At 46.3% G+C, this 24,137-nt stretch overlaps 1 protein-coding gene across 1 annotated transcript in view; it reads left to right on the plus strand.

Annotated features, from left to right (window-relative positions):
- Positions 1 to 24,137, plus strand: part of DNAH17 (dynein axonemal heavy chain 17) — an 8,024,690-nt gene that overhangs the window by 7,016,269 nt on the left and 984,284 nt on the right. The window contains exon 67 of the mRNA XM_069655242.1: positions 432 to 572. Coding sequence (XP_069511343.1) covers positions 432 to 572 — 141 coding nt within the window. The remainder of the gene's footprint in view (positions 1 to 431; positions 573 to 24,137) is intronic.

Below are 24,137 nucleotides of genomic sequence, written 5' to 3' on the forward strand. Positions count from 1 at the left end.
TTCAGAATCCTACTATTTGCAACAAAAAACTGTTCCAAAAGGCATCAATGTGTATGCAGTGAGGGCTAAGACCTATGCTGTGGAATTTCGAAGGCAGGCTTCATGGGAGGTCCTAGCGAGAACAACCATGTAGTCCTCCCCATCTACCTTTTCTCAAGCACTACTGCATGGACACCATTAGCAGATCAAATACCTTCCTGGCGATATGCACAGCCATAAGTATGGAAGAAAGGGGACTATGCAGAAAGTAGTCACTATGGTGAGTAAGGTTTTCGAAAGCATTGGTTAACTTATATTATTGATTTATTTAGTTGTTTTTTTGACACTTTGAAGTGTGTCAAACAGATGTCCTCTCAGTTTCAAAGTAGTGGGAGAGTACTTAATCTACTTACGTTTCGTTTACACTTGCTGACAGTATTCTTTTCTTTAAGGTAAGAGAAGCCAAAATTACAGAAGTTAAAATTAATGAAGCCAGAGAGCATTATAGACCAACTGCAGAGAGAGCATCTTTGCTGTACTTCATCCTGAATGACCTCAACAAGATCAATCCCATCTACCAGTTTTCTCTGAAGGTAATACTAATAATAGCAGCATGCTCTACCTTATCTATACTTTAACTTCTTTAGATGATGTTTCTCTGTTTCATTGCACCCATTTAATACATTAAGAAATGTCTACCTTAATGAATCTAAATGTGTCCAATGTATTTCAGGGAATGGTCCTGATGACAACAGCTTGGACTAAACTTAGTCTATTCATGAAACATTATAGAAGATTTCAGAGTTAGAACAGTTTGATGTGCCATTATTCATCTGTACTTGAGACTACTTAGCGATCACTTTCAGCATGTAAAATATTACCTGAAGTAGTGATTTCAAAGAAGTGGTCTAAACAACTACTTTAGACCTCCTTAAACGGCCAACAGTAGATAAATAAACTTGTCACTGTAGTAGAACGCTCCAATAAACAGCATTTGGTTGCGCAGCAGACTTTTACATTTAAAATGATTGAGTAAATTAGAAAATACACGAAAGTGTTTTAACCTCTCCACTTCAGGACAAATCTTACTATATCAGATGCTTTGTATGTATCCTAGATAATAGTGCATAACTTGAATGACTATTTTTTGTTATTTACAACCTGTGGAAGTACTCAGTACTAGGTGTATCTTGTACTACATGTAGTTTACCCCTTTTCACAACGGATTTCAAACATTACATTTGCATGCATTCAGGCTAATTAAAAAAAATCAATGCATAGAATGCATGCATAAACATTCAACGCATGGATTTTCCTCTACTCCACATTTTCCTTCATTGGATGGCAGTCAGGAGGCACAGAATAGTATGTCTGTTTCCTCCCTCGCCTTCTCTAGTGTACAAATGCAACAGTATTTATGTCAGCATCACATGTACAGGCTGGTGTACATGTTGTGAATTCTTTTGGAATCCTCTAGCTTTTTACGCCAATACAATGCAGACAGATGCCATAGGATTCCATTATGAGTACTGCCTGCCATGCGTAAATGGCAGGCAGCATTTACTCTGTTTGCACTGCAAAGTGCAGAAAACAATGCAAGTGAATAGGCCTGTATTTATACCTTTCTTTTGTTTTCACTTTGCATAAGCACAAATGTATGTGTTCCCCCTGTGAAATTTGCAGGGATTTAAAAAATGAGACCCATCGAGTTTTCTATCAGTGTAGCATGATCAATGTCACAACATTTGAAATAATCTCTGTATTTGTATGGACCAGCAGCACAGTTCATATATTCATCGTTAAAAAGAGTCTAGTCTCTCCCAGTCTTATTTGAAGCTGGTCGTGTGTGGATTCTGTCGGCTGCAGCTTTTGCTTCTGCTGCCACTTTAAGAGACCTTTTGGAATACTCTAACTTTGCCTATAATACCACCAGGGGGTGTGTAGCGCCAGCGTGCGAGTCTAGCGAGAGTCCAGTCTCTCCCAGTCCTACTTGAAGCTGGTCGTGTATGGATTCTGTCTGCTGCAGCTTTTGCTTCTGCCATTTAAGAAACCTTTTGGAAAACCCTGACTTTGCCTATCCCACCAGGGGGGCACGTGTGCCCAGTGCTCTAGTAGAGGTGAGTGATGTTATTGAATCAACAAACATTGCAATCAATTCACTTCAACAATATGTGCGCCAAATGTTTTACAACAGAACCCTTGACATTACGGATGCCGAGCTGCTTGAAGCGGAGCAAATCGAGCCTGAGCTCCGGCATGAAAAGAGGGTGTTGTCATCTGCATGCACTGATGGCCCCAACTGGGATAACAAAGTATCCAGAAACACCAAAGGCAATTTGACGAGCAATGCCCCCCACCCCACTGATCATGCTTCAAATCTTGCCAGCCAACGCTGTTGTTCCCTGCAACGTGGAAGCTCGAATGTTACTGCCAAATCAATTTCTGCACATGTTGCTGACTCAATTGTCAGCTGCCCCCTTAGAGTTATGCAAGGAAGTTGAGGGAGCGTGGCCTTAGTGGACTTGACCCCATGGGCCAGCCTATATCAATGTCTCCAAGTGCACTGAGAAAAAGCACTGAGATTGTGAATTCTAAACTCACTGTGAACATTGCAAACAGCGGACGACTGAGCCGCATCTATTCTCTATGCTGATGACATAGTCCTAATGGAACAAACTCAGATTGGACTACAGCGTCTGCTTGACGCATTACAAAATTATATGTCCAGCAATTATTTGGTGATAAATATTGAAAAATCAGAATAATCCCATTTGGGCATAGTTTGGGGAAAAAAGGAATGAACTTTAGGTGGAGAATAGGCTCTGAACAACTTCAAATGGCAGATGCCATTCGTTGCCTTGGTTTCAAATTCAATAAATCAATAGAAGAAAAAACGTGGCTAATTGAATTATATCAAAAAGCCAAAATGTTAGCCTTGCACTTGAGATATGGAAAATTCTCACTTTTACTGTTTCTTACCTATTATAAACAAAAGGTAGTTCCAGTTCTGACCTATGGGGGTGAAGCTAGTCTAAATCTCTCATGGAAATATTGGAATGCCCTTGAGCGAACGTTATGGAAGACAACTTTGAAATTGCCAAAGAGCCTGCCAGTGGTTGCCATTAGAGTAGAATTAGGTATACAATCCCTCCAATCTATTGTTGCTGAGGAAAATATCAATGACCAATGCTGCAGCCCTTATAGAATTCTAAACATATCAGCAGCTGTAAATCATCCATGCATCCCAGATAAGTGGTAACACAAATGCATGCTGCACCTGGAGCATTTGGAGACGTCCTATGGAGTGAAGGACATATTAAGAAAACAGGACTGGATTGAGTCTCTTAACGAAAGAGAACATATAAATCACTAAAAAATAACATGGCGCATGAACTACTTGATATGAATATTACTATGAAATATTTGCAAACATTCCCAAGCAGTTATTATCGGAATCAGTTTCTGCGCTTAAGACTGAATCTATGTCCAACAAAGGAGCGCTTGTACGTGCAGAAACAAGACATCAACAACACTGTTTGTTTATTTTTGCAAAATTTCAGAAAGTGTTGAAATGGTTAACCATCTCATAACGACTTGTCCAACATTAACTCCTGGATGCTCATTTTTCATCACGGAACACGTAATTAATTCAAAGACCGTATAAGTAGATGAGTGGTGGAACCTGTTCCTTATGGGTGAAAAACAAGCTTTGGTTTGTGCAGGAGTGAATTTCTTGAATAACATACTGAACCAAACCAATTCAAACAATTAATTGAATGTCATGTTCAGCATCCAATTTTATTTTCTCTTACCACAGGACCTACCAGGGTTTAAAGAGTGATCAAAAATGGTTTTAATTGAAGACATTTGGAAATATGTGAGACACTGTGTAAAAATATTGTGATAAGCAAAATCACAATAAAAGAAATTAATTTTAAAAAAGATAACACTAACATCACAAACGTTGTGCTTGCAAAATAGGTACATTTGCAGATCGGTACTTCACAGCTCCATGATTGCTGTCGTTTCCCTATGCTCTGGGGTTGGTTAACTTTTTTGAGCTGCTCAAAAAGGTGAGAGATTTGGAGCGGATCAGCAGCTGCCTGACTTGATAACCTCTGGACCCTGTTGTTTATCAGTTTAGCAGGCTACGAATAACACAGCAAAGCTAACTGTTATCTGAGGGTTTCATGGTTCTGCGCAGCTTGTGAGAGGCATTTAGATGATTCCTCTGTTCCGTGCTAGCCGGGCACTCCTGTCTCAGACCCGCCAGGTGATGGTTGTTAGCTAGGGCCCGCCTGGTTGGAAAGGAAGTCTCAAGTGGGGGCAGCCGGGAGCCAAGGGAAACCTGGTTGTTCTCGAAGGACATAAAGCACACAAAACGTCAACTAGTAACCTAACACTCCATATCTCTGGATAAATTATATCACACAAGGGTGACACCATGTACATTACTTAACCAATACCTATTTCTAAACTTTACTATCCCTGAGCAAGGAATAACTTATCCTGTGTACCTGCAATCCATAGTCGCTGATGGTGAGCTGCTTACCTTTAAGGGATAGCGAGAAGAAACTGTCCCAAAAACTAAACTGAGCTCAATGTTAAAAGTACTCTAAACTAGAGAGTTAGGGAAACTTCTCAAAGTAGAGTAAATGCCTATTTGAATGGATTGTGTCCTCCTATGTATTCCTCATCTTGTGATATTCGTTATCGCCAGCTTCGCTGCTTCGGAAAAAACATTTCGGAAGACAGCGCTGTGCTCGAGGTCGTGGCATCGATTGTCCCTCGACAGGCTCTGTTCCGTGTTGACGTCACTGCTGGTATAAATAGCTCGAGCCGCGCCCGTTGGCTTCATTTCCGTTTTTCCGATTGCTTCACTCTCGTGAACGGCGCGCTTCGAGATTTTCTGTCAGAAAATGTCATCATCATCTACTGCTTCTCCACCCAAGACTGGGTTTAAGAAGTGTATCGACTGCGGTTCGAAGATGTCTATCACCGATCCCCACCGCATCTGTCTTTGTTGTCTGGGTTCAGATCATCGAACCAGCGACTGTGGCTCCTGTCAGTCAATGACGGAGAAGGCCCTCTGTGAGAGGAAAGGTAAACTAGTGGTGGGACGGGAGGCGTCAAAGGCCACTTCGAAGGCCTCGTCGAAAAGGCATAAAAAATCGTCCGATTCAAAGGAATCGGAACGGCACAAGAAACACTCAAAGAGATCCCGATCTCGTAGTAGATCGAGATGATCTTCTTTGTCATCTTCTAAAAATGTTAAAAGGAGACATAGGGCCTCATTACGACCCTGGCGCTAATGGGTTAACAGCACCGTAAAAGGCTGCAGTGCCGTTAACCCATTAGTGCCTGATCACGAGGTCCCTTTGCAGGACCCGACCTTAACGGCTGGTCTATACCAGCCGTTAAAGTAGGGACCCGCAAAGGGGCCTTGGTGCTAAGTACGGTACCGCAATTTGCAGTACCATACTTAGCGCCTTCCCCATTCCCATAGAGCCCTATGGGGTGAAAATGGGAATGGGGAAGGGCCATGGTTCAATGGGGAATTACTGCCACGCCAACCTTGGAATGGGGTGGTAATTCCCCATTGAACCATGGCGGACCTGTTACAACACCGGCACCAACCATGGTGCTAATAGCGCCATGGTTTAGCGCCAGTGTTGTAATGTGGGCCATAGATCGCCTTCGTCATCATTTGATACATCGACTGAATTGGTTTGATGTCTACAAAATCGGATTCCCCAAGCAAAAGGGAAAATTTTAAAAGAAAAATGATGGAGGTCTTTGAGAATGCAGCCCTTCATTCCTTCGACAAAAAAATCAGGAGGAAGAGAGGAGGTTTACACCCTTACCAAAGTCAGACTTTTTTAAGACTATGGGCCTCATTACAAGAATGAAGGTAGCCATGGAGCTGTTAGCTCCATGGCTGCCTCCGTTCCGGGCTCCATTACCGGGTTCCTGCAATGGGGACTTACCGGGTTACTCCGACATAGGAGGACCCAGTAATTTCTCCTTGCAGTAACCCATCCCCATTCCCATTTCAGCCCCCATAGGGCTCAACGGGATTGGGGAGGGAGGTAATAACGGGCAGATTACATCTGGCCCGTTATTGTCTCCCTCTTCCCCTCGCGGGACCCGGAAAGCATGCCTGGTTTTACCAGGTGTGCGATCTGGGTCCCGCGATGGGAAGCTCGTAATCGGCGCTCCCGGAATGAAGGGGGCAGGTCCCGTACTGGCCCCCTTCATTACGGGAGCGCCAGCCTTATAATGAGGCCCTATGTCTGCAATTTTTGAAGAAACTGGCTCGGAGGATGAGGATATCTCTCCTTTTGGAGTGCAATATGGCAATAGACAGGTTCCAGAGGAACTTATAGACCCTGAATCTAAGATGAGAGACCTGTGCGAAACTCTACATTCTGCTAGTGGCATTGACATGTCACCTGAATTGGAGTTTGCTAGACCTGATCCTGCAGAACATGCAGATTCAGGGTACAGGAGTTTGATGAATAGAGTGGTAGAATATATGGACTGGGGAAGAGCCTCACCCATTTTTGAACAGGACGATATGACAGACATAATAGTTCGGGGCCCCCAGAAAGATCCAGTTCTCCCTTTCCATAGGGCGCTTCAGAGGACAGTGGAAAAGAACTGGGAAACCCCTGATAACATTGCCGCGGTAAACAGCAATTTTCCAAAGAAGTATAGAACTTCTACTTCTGATCCCGAGTACCTGAATAGATACCCCACTCCAGAAAGTCTGGTTATTCAGGCTGCAACTACTTCGAGACAAACTGTGTACCTAACCATACCTCTGGATAGGGAGGATAAGAAGGTTGACGCTTGGGCCCATAAAGTTTTTACTTAGGGTAATACGGCCTTGAAGTCAACCAATGTCACCTGTACCCTGGCCAGGTTCACACATACCCTGTGGGAATGAATTAGGCGGCGGCTGATCATATTCCGGAAGGCGAGGAAAGGGAAGGCTTCCTGAATATAGTCAAAGACGGGAAGGAGGCAATGGGGGAATGTCTCCCGTCTGGTCTGGATACTGGATAGTATTAGCAGATCCATGGCATCAAGCACAGTGCTACGCAGATTTGCATGGTTGAGAAAGTTGGGGTTTGCACCAGATGTGCAGGCCAGGCTTCTCAACATGCCTTTTGATGGCTCGAGGCTGTTTGGTTGTAAGCCTGATGAGAGCCTAGAAAAACTACAGATCTCAAAAGCGGCAGCTAAATCCCTTAGGGCCTCCATGCGACAACCTCAGAAACCCTATTCGGCTCATCTTCCTGGAGGGGTCGTCCTTTTCGTTACTACTTTTCTTTTGGTAGAGGAAGAGGACAGGCTTTTCAAAGGGGCAAAAGAAATGTCACCCGTGGTGGACGAGGAAAGACGACAAAGCCATCTTCAGGAACGGTAACTTTACCCTCAGCCGCTCCTGCAGCCGCCTCCAAATCACTCTGAGGCCTTATCATACAAAACACCAGTGGGAGGCAGAATCTCTCAACATCTGAAAGAATGGCGGGGCTTTACTTCAGATGCTTGGGCAATAGTAACAGTAGCTCAACGTTACTGTCTTCCCTTCATAAAAAGGCCTCACGATCATCCACCGGGAGCCAACTCGACAAAAATTACAGACCCGCTCCTTTTGCAGGAAATTTTAACCCTGCTAGAGAAAGGTGCAATAGAACATGTATCTGTAGCGGAGAGGAACAAGAATTGGTGCTCCCCTTATTTTCTCATCCCAAAGAAGGACGGAGGATTGAGACCCATCTTGGACTTAAGTAACTTGAACAAGTTCCTCAGGAAGGACAAGTTCAAGATGGTAACCCTTTCCCAGATCCTTCAGGCTCTCTAACTTCAAGACTGGTTGGTATCATTGGATCTTCAGGATGCTTACTTTCATGTGCCAATCCATCTCAAGCACATAAAGTACCTGAGGTTCGCGGTTCTCACTATCAGTTTTGAGTTCTGCCATTCGGGCTGACCTCCGCCCGAGGGTATTCACCAAGTTGATGGCTGTAGTGGCAGCGAGTCTCAGGAGAGGGGGGATTCACGTCTACCCCTACCTGGACGACTGGTTGATCAGAGCTTTGTCTCCTGAACAAGCTCAAAAACACCTGTGATCACCTGTCACTTCCTTCACAATCTGGGCTTCTCCCTCAATTTCAAGAAGTCCCACATGATACCATCCCAAAAACCCAGTTTATCAGAGCAGTCTTGCACACTTCCTCGGGCAAAGCCTCGCCTCCCGAGGTAAGAGCTCTCCACATTCTGCAGATGGTAACAAAATTCCAGAAAGCCCAGCATCTGCCGGCCTTCGATTTTCTGAGGTTTCTGGATCCTGCAATTTTCTGGTGCCAGAGGCCAGACTGAGAATGAGATCCCTTCAATGGGCCCTCAGGACTCAGTGGTCCCAGTTCTTGGGGAGTATGTCGGATCTTCTGCAAGTCCCGAGCGCAGTTGCTGAGGATCTACTATGGTGGGCTTGCAACGACAACATCTTCAAGGGAGAATCTTTTTGGCAACCATCGCCCATGAGTGAGGCGTCCGTTACAATAGTAACGGACGTCTCATTCATGGGGTGGGTAGCCCACACCAACGATCTGACAATCAGCGGTAGTTGGTCTCCATCGGAGTCCAAACTACACATCAACCTCTTGGAGCTGAGGGCAATCAGACTAGCACTGAAGGCCTTTCTGTCCTCTGTACAGGGAAAGAATGTCCTGATAATGACGGACAACACAGTGGCCATGTACTACCTCAACAAAAGAGGAGGCGTAGGATCACTACCACTGTGCAGAGAAGCAATGCAGCTCTGGTTCTGAGCAATACGAGAAGGAATCTCTCTACCGGCAGTTCACCTGGCCGGAGAGCAGAACACGGCGGCAGACGCTCTGAGCAGGCAGAGCACAGTCTCCCACGAGTGGGAGTTAGCTCAGGAAGTCCTTCTGGAGATCTTCGCCCTTTGGGGATCTGTTTACGACCATGGTAAACCAGAAGTGCAAACAGTATTGCTCAAGAGAATTTCCCACGAGAGGAGCTCTAGGAGACGCGTTCGTGGTGGACTGGGAGGTCCCCCTACTGTACGCGTTTCCTCCAGTCCCCGTAATTCCTCAGGTAATCAGGAGGTTGAAAAGTTCAGGAAAACCATGCAATTGGGCCAGGAGGACGTGGTACCCGGACCTTCTGGACATGTCCATCTGCCCTCCAAGGCGTCTTCCGCAAAGAGGATCTTCTCTCACAAGAGGAAGGTCGAATTCTCCATCCAGAGGTCAAGACACTCAATCTTCATGCATGGTTTCTGAGAGGTTGAGATACAAGGATTGGGATCTTCCGGATGACGTAATGGAGATTTTGCTTTCGGCCAGAAGGCCAGCAACGAAATCCTTGTACAGGTGTCGTTGGAACAAGTTCAGTAACTGATGCAAAGATAAGGATGTGGACCCTTTTCAATGCGTCACCCCAATGGTGCTTTCTTTCCTGTTACATCTAGCCAATCTGGGGCTCCAGATCGGGACAATTAAAGGTGTCTTACTTTAAAATTCCACTAATCATTCAGTTCCTGAAAGGACTTACCAATGTATATCCACCAGTACCTTTCCATGTCCCAACTTGGAATTTAAACTTAGTTCTTAAATTCCTAACTTGTGTACCAATTGAGCCTCAGCACTCCTGTCCATTGTGGCTTCTAACACTAAAAACTGTCCTTCTTTTGTGGCATTAACATCAGTCTGCAGGGTTAGTGAACTACAGGCTCTCTCATGTAAACCTCCATATACCATCTTTTACAAGGACAAGGTAGTTCTTAAGGTTAAACCATCTTTCTTACCGAAAGTAGTTTCTGACTTCAATTTGTCACAAAAAAGTATTTTGCCAACATTCGATCCTCCTCACTTGGGCAAAGAAGAGGAGAGATTGCATAGGCTGGACCCCAAGAGGGCCCTCAGTTTTTACTTTTCAAGAATGTCAAAATCACGTCAAGATGACCAACTCTTTGTGAGTTGTACAGGTCGTAAATTGAGGTTAGCGGTGACAAAACAAACTTATCCCGCTGGATCATTCTGGCTATATTGGAAGGCTACAGATTAGCAGGAAAAGACCCACCAGGGCTTTGAAGAGGGGAGTCCCTGCAAAAGACATTTGCTTGGTCGCAACATCGGCATCAATGCATACCTTCATCAAGCATTACTGCTTAGATGCTTCCTCCCCCAATGAGGGGTTATTTGCCAGGGCGGTACTTCATTCCGTCCATGAAAACAATAACTAGCACTCCCACTAACACAATCCATTTGAAGAAGATACTTAAGAACTGTAACGTTCTTTCCACTGGATGTTCCTCCCACGTATTCCTCATCAACCCTCCCAGTCTAACCCGCAGTACAGTTTACGTTTTCTTACACTTTCCTCTCACGATGGGCCTATCAGTCACGAGACACGCCTGGATGTTCCACGAGTATTTCCTCGAAAAAAACAGAGCTGAAGCCAACGGGCGCGGCTCAAGCTATTTATACCAGCAGTGACGTTGACACAGAACGGAGCCCTTCAAGGGACAATCAACGCCATGACCTCGCGCACAGCACCCTCTGCTGAAACATTTTTTCCGAAGCAGCGAAGCTGGAGATAACGAATATCACAAGATGAGGAATACGTAAGAGGAACATCCAGTCGAAAGAACGTTACAGTTGGTAAGTAACTTGTTCTTCTAGTGCAGTCAGGTAGGGATTGTAATCATTGTATTAGACCCATGCCTGAGTCTGTACCAGAAAATCTAATTTCCACACCTAATAAAACCACTGCCCCCCAGATGAGCCAAAAAATCAAATGGCGGTGCAAAAAAACAACCGTGACTTTCTTTATGTACCCCCATTTATATGAATGAAGGGCATCAACAGCATGGGTCGATCGGTTTCAGTGAATTGACAGTTACTTGTGTCACCTTATTCAAGAAATGGGCAAACATTCAATCATCATGTGCGGGATCATCTTGTCAAATCGTTAGTAGTTGATCACATCTGCCGATGACCTATAGTATGCATCAGAGACAAAGAAGGAACAGGAAGCATTGCACTCTTAACTGGTCTTGTGACTATTTCAATGGACAACTACTGGATTTTACCTAAAGCACAAGCCAGGGTCACAGACAAAGCACCACCACTGCAGGCCTACCTCTCAATGTAATCAGCAACATTGTGTGCCTGATCTCCAGTTGTAACAGACCATTATATATTCAATATCACCAATGAGCGTTACACTGCAACCCACAAACGATTAATCTGGTAACTGCAAGAACACACACCAACAAAATATAATCGCCAATTGGGTATGGACTAAGCAACACCTGCCATATAAGCAAACACATTAGGTATTTGTGCTCTCTCACAGACATCTCCTGAAAGGTTTTTGTTTTACAGAGTTGTCATCATGGCATCTGGAACACCTTCGACCATGGGGAAGAAAAGCAAGAATGTATCAGAGGATGTTGCTTTCTCCTCATCAGATGAGGAACGATATTTAGTGGAGAAGTTGCTAGACAGACGTGTCATGAATGGTCAAGTGGAATATCTCCTAAAATGGAAGGGGTTTTCTGAGTCAGCCATTTTGTGAAACCTAGGCCTTTCTCCCACTATCTAGGAATTATCAAATCTGGGTGTGTTTTCTCATTGTCTACCATTTGTGAAATCTAGGCTTCAAAGGGATTGTGTCCTCCGACGTATTCCTCATCTTAGATATCTCCTTCCAGCTCTGCTGGCCTCGGAAAATTGTTTCTCTCTCTAGAGGGCGCTGCGCGTCGACGTCCTCCGAGTCGATGTCCCTCGACAGCCGCTGTATCGACGTCGACGTCATCCTGCCTATAAAGGCTGCGCGCAGCGTCCGTTGCTCAGTTCCGTTTTTCCGCACTTACTCAGTGCCTCGGAATACCGTTGCTCAGTTCTTGTCAGATTAATACCTAGTTACCTCGAGTTATTCGATCCGTACTCAATGGCTTCCTCGTCGGAACCGACAACTCCTCGATCCGGCTTCAAAAAATGCCGAGATTGTGGGAAAAAGATGTCGCTGACTGACCCTCACAGAGTTTGTCTGTGGTGTTTGGGAGCTGAACACCATTGTTCGGAATGCGAGGACTGTATGTCCATGACAGCTAAGGCCCTGAAGGAGCGTAGGGGGAAGCTGGAGAAAGGTAAGACTTTTAAAGCTTCTTCTTCGTTGACGAAGTCGAGACACTCGTCTCCTCGTCACCATTCGCGCTCCAGGTCTCGGAGTGGGTCCCATCACTCCTCGAGATCGAAGCACTCGAAGAGGAGACGTCGAAGATCCCCTTCTCCGTCTTCCTCTTCCTCTGTTTCGCCAAAAAGAATCCCTTGCCCCACGAAACATAGTTCCCGGGCTGATTGGGAGGAATTCCGCAAAAATATGATGAGCGTCTTCGAGAAAGCGGCCTTGACCCCCTCGAAGACTGCCGAGAGCGATGCTCTGGTCGAAAGACCCGAAGGTCAAAAATGCCGCGAGTCGCAGTACCCGGCGAAGGAAACCTCTCGAGCGCGTCTCGAACCCTCGAGTAGGACTATGACCTCCAAACCTTCCTCGAAGGTTCCGTCGACGCCGTCGACGAGGGTTCCGTCGACGCCGAGGTCGGTGTCTTCGACGCCGTTGTCGAAGGGACCTTCGACACACGGGTCTGTCGACTCGACGCCAGCTTCGACACCGGCGTCGACGCCAAGGAAAGTCACGGTTACGACACACCCAGTGACTATCCCCAGGTCCTCGACGTCGATGGCTTCGAGATTGTCGAGTAGAATTCCAATTCTGTCGAGGTCTTCGAGGCCTCCGCCTTTGTTTTCGACGCCATGTTCGAAGCCTTCGACGTCGGCGTCGACGACATCGACGTTTTCGAGGCCGATAATGACAAGTTCGGCACCCTCTGCCTTGGAAATGGGATTTACTCCCTTTATGAGTTCAGAACAATTGAGAACTATGTCCTCAATCTTGGAAGAGGGTGAATTGTCTGAACAGGAAGACACATTTGAGTTGCAGGGACCTGTAAACCCAATTAGAGAGGAATTTTCCTCTGGAGAACGCAGGTTAAAGGATCTTCATGATTCCTTACATGAGGTAAGTGGATTAGACACTTCCCCTAAGGTGGAGTTTGCTAGGCCAGACCCGGGGGAGCATGCTGAAACCCCCTATAGAGCCTTAATGGCCAGGATCACAGAGTTCATGGGGTGGTCTGCACCTTCACAATCTTTCCAACAAGATGACCTCACGGATATTCTTGACAAAGGCCCACAGGAGGATCCTGTGGTGCCTTTTCATAAAGCTCTTCAGAGGAAGATCATGACAAACTGGGAAACCCCAGATGTCGTACCAGCAGTAAATAAAAAACTACAAAGTACAGGGTATCTTCTACAGACCCGGAGTTTTTGTCTAAACACCCATCCCCAGAAAGTCTGGTGGAACAGGCAGCATCCTCTACCGATGTCAAGACGGCTTATCCTACCGTCCCACAGGACAGGGACGATAAAAAATATGATGCTATGGCAAAGAAAGTCTTTTCAGCATGTAGCATGGCGTTAAAATCTGTGAATGCTACTTGCACCCTTGCTAGGTTCAGCCATACACTTTGGGAGTGTGCTTCTACAGCGGCTGACTGCATCCCGGAGGGAGAAGAAAGGGATGCGTTCCTGAGTATTATACAGGACGGTAAAGACGCTATGTGCGAATCCCTCCAGACGGGCATTGATTCGGCTGACAGTATCAGCAGAGCAATGGCGGCAAGTACATCAACCAGGAGATTTGCTTGGTTGAGAAAGTCTGGTTTTGCCCCAGATGTGCAAGCCAGACTCTTGAACATGCCATTCGATGGCTCTTCTTTGTTCGGGAAAAAGGCGGATGACAGTTTAGAGAAACTGCAAACTTCAAAAGCAGCAGCTAAATCCCTAGGAGCTGCAATCCGTCAGACTCCTTTTCGTCCCACAGGAACCTCTGCGAGGGGTAAGTCCTTTTGCTTCTACTCCGCATTCGGAAGAGGTAGAGAACGACCGGCTCAAAGGGGACAAAGAAGAACTACCCGAGGTGGACGGGGTAGATATTCAAAAGCCGCAGCAACAGCAGGTGCCTCTTTACCACCGGCATCTGCATCAGCCGCCCCAAAACCACTCTGAGGACTTCCCTCACAGGACACCTGTAGGAGGCAGGTTGACTCAACATCTGGCGGTATGGCAGGCTATCACGTCAGATGCTTGGGCATTGGAAACAGTTGCCCAAGGTTACTGCCTGCCTTTCCTACGTATACCTCAGAGTCATCCACCGGGGATCAGCTCTCAGAAAGCTCCAGATCCGCTCCTCTTGCAGGAAATTTGGGACCTGCTAGAGAAAGGTGGTATAGAACCGGTACCTGTAGCAGAGAGGAACAAGGGCTGGTACTCCCCTTACTTTCTCATTCCAAAGAAAGACGGAGGACTGAGACCCATCTTGGACTTGCGAGAGTTGAACAAATTCCTCAGAAAAGACAAATTCAAGATGGTCACTCTTTCTCAGATCCTCCAGGCCCTTCAGTTCCAGGACTGGTTGGTATCTCTGGACCTTCAGGACGCTTATTTCCATGTGCCTATCCATCTCAAACACAGGAAATACCTGAGGTTCGCAATTGGCAACTCTCACTATCAATTTCGAGTGCTGCCATTTGGGCTGACCTCCGCCCCGAGGGTCTTCACCAAGTTAATGTCGGTAGTGGCTGCAAGTCTAAGGAGGGAAGGTATTCACGTCTACCCCTACCTGGACGATTGGTTGATCAGGGCTGTTTCTTCTGAACAAGCTCAGATCCAGCTAAATCACTTGTGCCACTTCCTTCACAGACTGGGCTTCTCCCTCAATTTAAAGAAGTCACAAAGGATACCATCGCAGAGACTCCAGTTCATAGGAGCGATCCTGGACACTTCCCTGGGAAAAGCCTCGCCACCAGAGGTGAGGGCTCAAGATATTCTACAGATGGTCACCAAGTTCCAACATGCCCAACGTCTCCCAGCCTTCGACTTTTTGAGGTTGCTAGGCCTCATGGCTTCCTGCATTTTCCTAGTGCCAGAGGCTCGCTTGAGAATGAGATCCCTCCAGTGGGCACTGAGGACTCAGTGGTCACAATTCTCAGGGAGAATGACAGATCTTCTTCAAGTTCCCGACAGAGTAGCTCGAGACCTTCAGTGGTGGGCCTGTCAGGAGAACATTCTGAAAGGAGAACAGTTTTGGCAACCCTGGCCGGAGATAACAGTAGTCACGGATGCCTCACTCACGGGGTGGGGAGCCCACGCCAACGACTTGACCATCAGCGGTCGTTGGTCTCCATCGGAGTCCAGACTACATATCAACCTGTTAGAGCTGAGAGCCATCAGACTTGCGCTGAAGGCGTTCCTGCCAGCTGTACAAGGGAAGAACGTCCTGATAATGACGGACAACACGGTGGCCATGCATTACCTCAACAAAAGAGGAGGCGTAGGATCACTACCCCTGTGCAGAGAGACGATGCAGCTCTGGTTTTGGGCAATCCAAGAAGGAATCTCTCTATCGGCAGTTCACCTAGCCGGAGAGAAGAACTTGACAGCGGACGCTCTGAGCAGGCAGAGCACAGTCTCCCACGAGTGGGAACTAGCTCAGGAAGTCCTTCAAGAGATCTTCGCCCTTTGGGGAACCCCTCAGGTAGATCTGTTCGCCACCAGCCTAAACAGGAATTGCGACCTGTTCTGCTCAAGGGAATTTCCCCCGAGAGGAGCTCTGGGAGACGCATTCATAGTGGACTGGGAGTTTCCGCTTCTGTACGCGTTCCCACCGGTCCCTGTCATTCCTCAAATGATCAGGAGGTTGAGAAGATTCCGGAGAACCATGATCCTAATTGCCCCGGATTGGGCCAGGAGAACGTGGTACCCGGACCTTCTAGACTTGTCCATCTGCCCTCCAATTCGACTTCCACTCAGAGAGAACCTACTCTCACAGAAGGGAGGTCAGGTTCTCCATCCAGACATCAAAACCCTCAACCTTCACGCTTGGCTTCTGAAAGGCTGAGGTACAAGGATTGGGACCTCCCTGATGATGTTATGGAGGTGTTGCTTTCGGCAAGGAGGCCAGCAACAAAGTCTTTATACCGCTGCCGTTGGAACAGATTTTGCAGCTGGTGTAGAGAACAGAATATCGACCCTTTTTCATGTGGTACACCAATGGTTTTGTCCTTCCTACTATATTTGGCAAATTCAGGCCTTCATTAAGGGCTATCTTGCAGCGCTATCCATCTTTAAGCGTACTGCGGAAGAACCATCCTATTTCAAATTACCCTTGGTAATACAGTTTCTAAAGGGGTTAACCAATGTTTATCCCCCAAGACCATTCCAAGTTCCCCTATGGGATTTAAACTTAGTACTAACTTTCCTGATGGGTACACCTTTCGAACCTCTCCATTCTTGTTCGTTAAGATTCCTTACCCTTAAAACTGTTTTATTAATAGCACTTACATCTGCTAGAAGGGTGAGCGAATTACAAGCTCTTTCTTGTAAACCCCCTCACACAATATTTCACAAAGACAAAGTTGTCCTGCAAGTGAAGCCTAATTTCCTCCCAAAGGTGGTTTCTGAATTCCATATCACTCAGAAGATTACCCTACCATCTTTCTATCCTCCTCCTCACCCGGGGAAAGAGGAAGAGAGGTTGCACAGGCTAGACCCTAGGAGGGCTTTAAGTTTTTACATCAGTAGACTAGCCAGGATAAAACAGGCAGACCAGCTGTTTGTAGGTTACGCAGGTCACAAGCTGGGGTTACCAATAACTAAGCAGACCATTTCCAGATGGATCATTCTAGCCATTCTGGAATGTTATAAACTGGCAGGGAAAGAGCCCCCTCAAAACCTTAGGGCTCATTCGACCAGAGGTATTGCAGCTTCTTCGGCACTCAAAAGAGCGTGCCGGTTAAAGACATCTGTGCGGCCGCTACATGGTCGTCTGTCCATACCTTTACACGTTTTTACAATTTGGATTCCTCCTCCAGTCAAGAGACTAGGTTTGGAAGGGCTGTACTGCATTCTATTCATCAATAGAAGACAGCGTGAAGTCAGTACTCCCCCTCCAATAATAGAATACTGCTATGGGAGCCTATCTAAGATGAGGAATACGTCGGAGGACACAATCCCTTCAAAGAACAAGTTACTTCTTACCTTATAACGTTCTTTCGACGGGATGTTCCTCCGACGTATTCATCATCGACCATCCCATCCATCCCCGCAGTTCTACTTCCCTTGTTGTTGCAGCTTACGCTCCTTCAGGGTGATTAGTTTAGTCCAGAAAGTATTATTGTGGGCTACAAAACGGAACTGAGCACCGGACGCTGCGCGCGGCCTTTATAGGCAGGATGACGTCGACGTCGATACGGCGGCTGTCGAGGGACATCGACTCGGAGGACGTCGACGCGCAGCGCCCTCTAGAGAGAGAAAAAATTTTCTGAGGCCAGCAGAGCTGGAAGGAGATATCTAAGATGAGGAATACGTCGGAGGAACATCCCGTCGAAAGAACGTTACAAGGTAAGAAGTAACTTGTTCTTCTCCTCCCACTATCAGAGACAAAGAGGTAAGGAAAACCTGCTAACCCACTTCTCTGCACAGCAGCCCTCACATACTTCACCACATTGTAACAACAGACTTACAACACATAACTGGGCACAACAGCACATGGGAATTTGCACCGACCCAAAAACCGCACTTAAGCTCAGCGAACGGTGAAAACCGAACTGAAGCTGCCAGCAGAACATCACAACTCTCACTTTCCTATTCCTAATACACCCTACTAACCCCACCCACCCCCATCCTTTTTCCCCTCTCTCCTTTTCAGATCAGCCAGAGCGCCCGAGGACCACTCTGGTGGTGATGGTTTGTGGTACAAATACCTTTAACATTAACATCAACATTTAACGGCTCCACGGGCTCACCTCAGTTACAGTGGGGCACGGAATATCTCTATTGATCACTGGGTGCTCTTTCTGTGCTACTAACAGTGGGCCAGGTCACCTTTCGACCTACAAGTAATGTGGGAGAAATGGAAGCCTGAATCACTCACTTATAAAACACAAATGTCAACAGGCTCTATGTAGATCTGCTAATAACTGCGGTCAGATCCACATGCAGGGATCAGACGGCGCTGGCCCCACACGTACTTTTTCCTTGCTGCTCTTTTGCCTCTTGTCTTTTGCATAGGCGGGAGACGGCTGAACTGCCAGCGTTTAAGCTGCACGGCATTGAATAGCTGAATGCAGTCACATGGGCTACTGCAATCAATGCTTCATCCTTAGCCACAAGGACTGTCATATTGGAACGGAAAAGCTATCCATATACTTCCATGCAAATGTATGCTGGTAAAACCAACAAATGGATGTATTTACTTAATTGGTCACATTTAATTGACCAATAGTGCCTAACAACATGCATCAACTGCAATAGCTATTTCTATTAGCAATTCTCTAATGCCAAGGAAAATACATTTCACTTTGTGCTGACTCAACTCTTTGTAGTGAGGTTGTTTTATCGTGGCATGACTGCTAGGTAAGGCCACTGAATCGCCTAATCGAGGCCATGTAGGTCTTTAATCAAAATATCCACATCTGTTCTCACCGTAATAACATGGATGAGTAATTGCCCTTCGCCTTGGGACATGTGGCTTTTCAAGGATAGTCCATGAAAGCAAATCTGCTGAATGATTCTATTGATCAAAATGTGTCACCAGTGGGGCTGTTTATTTATTTGTCCTAATGCAGGATTTGTGTTCCAGAATTTGCTTTTTGATCGGCCACTTAACCATACTGGCCTGCAATTGCCAGACTGGTCAAGGATCTGTGGTCTACATTGGACATGAAGTAGGTAGAGGGTGGATTCAGCTTCTACCCAGTAAAGTGCAAGCAGTACAACACTGGCCTTCCCCCACTACACAATCTCAAGTGATAGCCTTCTAGATACTTCCGCACCATAGCTGCCCCTCTGACTGCTCTCACAACTACAAAGAAGCCTAGGAAGGTATCCTGTTCTGAGGATTGTGAGAAGGCATTCAATGGCTTAAAAGACTCCCTGTGCCAGGCCCCTGTTCTCAGGGCTCCTGACTACAAACATGCTTTTATTGTGCAAACAGATGACTCTGACACTGGGATAGGTGCTGTACTATCACAGATACATGAGAAAGGCAAGGAACACCTGGTTGGATTAATTTGTCACCAGCTTAAGGACAGAGAGCTCAGGTGGTCCACAGTAGAGAAAGAATGTTTCTCTGTCGTATGAATATGAAGGGAGAGAATCCAAAGTTGCTTGTTTTGGTCCATAAGCCTGCAAGGGTTTGACTTCTCCATTAACCGCAAGCCAATTGTCCATTGTAGCAATGCTGATGGGTTGTCCAGAATGTTTAAATGACCTGAAAATGAGGATTATCCAGAGTGGATTAGTTCCCCTGTCCTTAGTCTGGGAGGGGCGAGTGTTAGGAAAGATGTCCTTTATGTGTAATTTTCCCTCTGTTTATGGACCCCCCAAACATTTTGCTTTTGTTTGGCTATCCTATCCTGAATGTTTACCAGTGGAGCCAAGCCTTCAGCTGTACTTCCCTGGGCTTTTGCTCACTTGTTATGGGGAAACTGGCATGTCCTTCAGACTGTGAGTACTGGCAAACTATGATTCCCTTGTCTTTGACTATGTTGCCTTTTCTTGGTAACTTTTTAACAGTGCACAATGTACCTTTGCGTACCATGAGCTGTAGTCCTTTTTGTTTTATGGCCCTAGACACATTCGAAGGATTTGTTGGTGAGTGTATGAGTTTGCCTGAGACAAACTGGTGGCAGCAGTTACTTTTGATAAGTGTTTTACTTCTTTTTACTCAATCACAAGTGTTTACTGCATTTGATTCAAGACTATGGCCAGGACTGAAAATGGGCAAAACACAAAGGGCCTCATTACGACGAAGGCGGTAGAGGGTTAACTGGGCCGGTAGAGCTGCCGGCCCCATTAGCCCTCTACCGCCCCATTACAAGGTCTGCTGGCGGAACCCACTAAGGACGTCTGGTAAAACCAGGCGTCCTTAGCGGGACCTGCTAGCAGACCAGGATGCAAACAACGGGCCAGTCATTAACGGGCCCGTTGTTTGCATCCTCCCCATTCCCATTGGGATGTACCAGGTCCGGGTTTCTTGAATGGAGAAATACCGGGCCCTCCAAGGTTGGAATGGCCTGGTATTTCCCAATTCAAGGAACCCGGACCCAGTACCATGTATGGGGGTAGCCATACCTCCATACTTGTAATGAGGCCCAATGTATTTTGTTCTGCCCCATAGCGATTTTCTCCCTTGCCTTCACCCAGGTCGAGTAACCTGGGTTTTCCTTATTTGGGCATGCAGCCTCCTGCAAAAACCGAGGTCTTTCGCAGGCTTCTGCCTATCACGTGTGTGTGCCTAGGAAGCAGGTTGGGACTGTCTGGTCACAATCCACACTAATGGTACCAGGATGTCTGGAGTGCCTGAATAACTGAGAACACTGTGGACCGTGATTGGCCCATGACTGGGATGCCTGCATGAAAGCAGATCTTCGATTGGAAGTCCTCAATTGTGGCGCAAAGCTAATATTAGATAAGAGAAGGGGCTCTGCCTTAATTTCAGGTTGATCACCTGAGTTCTCACCGCACTACAGAAGGAGCCAATCCTCCTGCCCAGAGAAACAGACTTGTGAAACCGTCAGAGGTGCTTTGTAAGGTGTTGGCACCCTTCTTTCTCTGCTGGCCCATCGGACGCCTGTTTTGTTTGTCGATCAAGAAGGCCTGCCAAGGCGCTTTGCCCCTTTGGAGTAGTGGGAACACCGTCTCTCAGCGCCCACTGCCTACCTAGTGTATGAGCCCCTTCTGAATCGTTCCTGGGCCATCCAATGAACTGTCCAGCTCTACCTCAGTGTATGCCGCAGAACCACCATCCTCTCGAGTGCAAGATTTGGGACATCGCTTGCTTGTGGTCCTGTTGATTCTCCTGCCAAATTTTGCAGGCTTAGCTCCTTTGGGTGCCGAATTAGGATAGTGCATAACGCTGCCTGCATCTGTGATTCCTGCATCACTACCTGTTGGTGACAGTCGCTATAGGTGCCTTGCTATTTGCTCTCCTGCTGCACCAGAATTATTTTCTTCATACCTCCTTCGGAAGCTGAGAAAAGGCAACTGTCCCATCACAGACGTATTGTTCTCTGGCAAGTTGAATGTGTTCTAAGAACACACGCGGTGTCCTGAAATGTTCGCAAATAAACAAAATGGGTGTGCCCTGAGGACACTGTCCGTATTGTTCGGTTGCAAGTTGAATGTGTTCTAAGAACACTCGCCGTGTCCTGAAATGTTCGCAAATTAACAAAATGGGGGTGTCCTGAGGATGCAGTCCGTATTGTTCGGTGGCAAGTTGAATGTCTTCTAAGAACACTCGCTGTGTCCTGAAATGTTCGCAAATTAACAAAATGGGGGTGTGCTGAGGACGCTGTCTGTATTGTTGGATGGCAAATTTGATGTGTTCTAAGAACACTCACCGTGTCCTGAAATGTTCGTAAATGAACAAAATGGGGGTGTTCTGAGGACGCTGTCCGTAATTGTTCGCTGACAAGTTGAATGTGTTCTAAGAACACTTGCGGTGTCCTGAAATGTTCGCAAATAAACGAAATGGGGGTGTCCTGAGGACGCTGTCCGTATTGTTCGGTGGCAAGTTGAATGTGTTCTAAGAACACTCGCCGTGTTCCGAAATGTTCGTAAATTAACAAAATGGGGGTGTTCTGAGGGCGCTGTCCGTATTGGTCACTAGCAAGTTGAAAGTGTTCTAAGAATACTTGTGGTGTCCTGAAATGTTCGTAAATAAACAAAATGGGGATGTTCTGAATACACTGGGCATATTGTTCGCTGGCAATTTGAATGTGTTCTAAGAACACTTGCGGTGTCCTGAAATGCACACAAATAAACAAAATGGGGGTGTCCTGAGGATGCTGTCCGTATTGTTCTCTGGCAAGTTGAATGTGTTCTAAGAACACTCGCGGTATCCTGAAATGTTTACAAATAAACAAAATGGGGGTGTCCTGAGAACGCTGTCCGTATTGTTCGCTGGCAAGTTGAAAGTGTTCTAAGAGCACTCGTAGTGTCCTGAAATGTTCGTAAATAAACAAAATGGGGGTGTTCTGAGGACGCTGTCCGTATTGTTCGCTGGCAAGTTGAATGTGTTCTAAGAACACTTGCGGTGTCCTGAAATGTTTGTAAATTAACAAAATGGGGGTGTCCTGAGGACGCTGTCCATATTGTTCGCTGGCAAGTTGAATGTGTTCTAAGAACACTTGCCGTGTCCTGAAATGTTCGCAAACTAACAAAATGAGGGTGTCCTGAGGACGCTGTCCGTATTGTTCTCTGGCAAGTTGAATGTGTTCTAAGAACACTCGCAGTGTCCTGAAATGTTCGCAAATAAACAAAATGGGTGTGCCCTGAGGACACTGTCTGTATTGTTCGGTGGCAAGTTGAATGTGTTCTAAGAACACTTGTGGTGTCATGAAATGTTTGTAAATAAACAAAATGGGGGTGTTCTGAGGATGTTGTCCGTATTGTTCGCTGGCAAGTGGAATGTGTTCTAAGAAAACTTGTGGCATCCTGAAATGTTCGTAAATAAACAAAATGGGGATGTTCTGAGGACGCTGTCCGTATTGTTCGCTGGCAAGTTTAATGTGTTCTAAGAACACTCGCAGAGTCCTGAAATGTTCGTGAATTAACAAAATGGGGGTGTTCTGAGGATGCTGTCCGTATTATTCGCTGGCAAGTTTAATGTGTTCTAAGAACACTCGCTGTGTCCTGAAATGTTTGCAAATTAACAAAATGGGGGTGTCCTGAAGGACGCTGTCCATATTGTTCGCTGGCAAGTTGAAAGTGTTCTAAGAACACTCGCGGTGTCCTGAAATGTTCGTAAATAAACAACATGGGGGTGTTCTGAGGACGCTGTCCGTATTGTTCGCTGGCAAGTTGAATGTGTTCTAAGAACACTTGCGGTGTCCTGAAATGTTTGCAAATAAACAAAATGGGTGTGTCCTGAGGACGCTGTCCGTATTGTTCCTGGCAAGTTGAATGTGTTCTAAGAACACTTGCGGTGTCGTGAAATGTTTGCAAATAAACACAATGGGGATGCCCTGAGGACGCTGTCCGTATTGTTCTCTGGCAAGTTGAATGTGTTCTAAGAACACTCGCGGTGTCCTGAAATGTTCACAAATAAACAAAATGGGGGTGACCTGAGGACCCTGTCCGTATTGTTCGGTGGCAAGTTGAATGTGTTCTAAGAACACTCGCCATGTCCTCAAATGTTCGTAAATTAACTAAATGGGGTAGGCGTGAGGACGCTGTCCGTATTGTTCTCTGGCAAGTTGATTGTGTTCTAAGAACACACGAAGTGTCCTGAAATGTTCGCAAATAAACAAAATGTGGGTGCCCTGAGGAAAGCATGGTATTGCCTGCCAAATTGCCTTGAGAGAATGCCAAAGGCTGTTTCTTTCTAGACATCAAATGATTTATAATGAGTTTTTCTGACTGAATCTCACTTAAGCTAAAAGGTCAGGGCCAATCAAGTGAGGCCTGCCAAGTTATGTCTTATAAGCCTAGTGATTGACAGTTAAGCCAGCAAATCACAGGCACATGAGGGCTTGTCATTCATTATAATGAGCCAATCAGTGTGTATTGTGTAATAAAGCAAAATTACCTCAGCTGTAAAACTGTATAAAAGGAGCTGATGTTAAGGCGAGAGCTCAGTGCTGCTGGAGTTATGCTGCCTGCTGTTTTTATTCTTTGTATCCTGTGAAGCAATAAAAGATGTCTTTGAAATCCAGCCTGAGTGTGTGCCTGTTTCCCTGCTTGGTGTCCATCCTTTGTTCCCCAGTCTAAGGGTGACAAATTCCCAGAGAGGGCATTGGGCCCATCTCCTCACTTGGCGACCACGAAGAGACCCTGAAGGCTGTCCTTACTTCCAGGGTCACGAACCAGACAAGAAGTACATGCTGACAGGACAAGGAGATGAGACATGTTAAGGATGGGGCTGTGTAAGTTGCAGTATGCCCACACATCATTGCCGGGAGGGGACTCCTAGAACTGACAGCATGGAAG

The sequence above is a fragment of the Ambystoma mexicanum genome, chromosome 3q, assembly GCF_040938575.1.
Source record: "Ambystoma mexicanum isolate Mex_15411 chromosome 3q, UKY_AmexF1_1, whole genome shotgun sequence".
NCBI classification, from domain to species: domain Eukaryota; kingdom Metazoa; phylum Chordata; class Amphibia; order Caudata; family Ambystomatidae; genus Ambystoma; species Ambystoma mexicanum.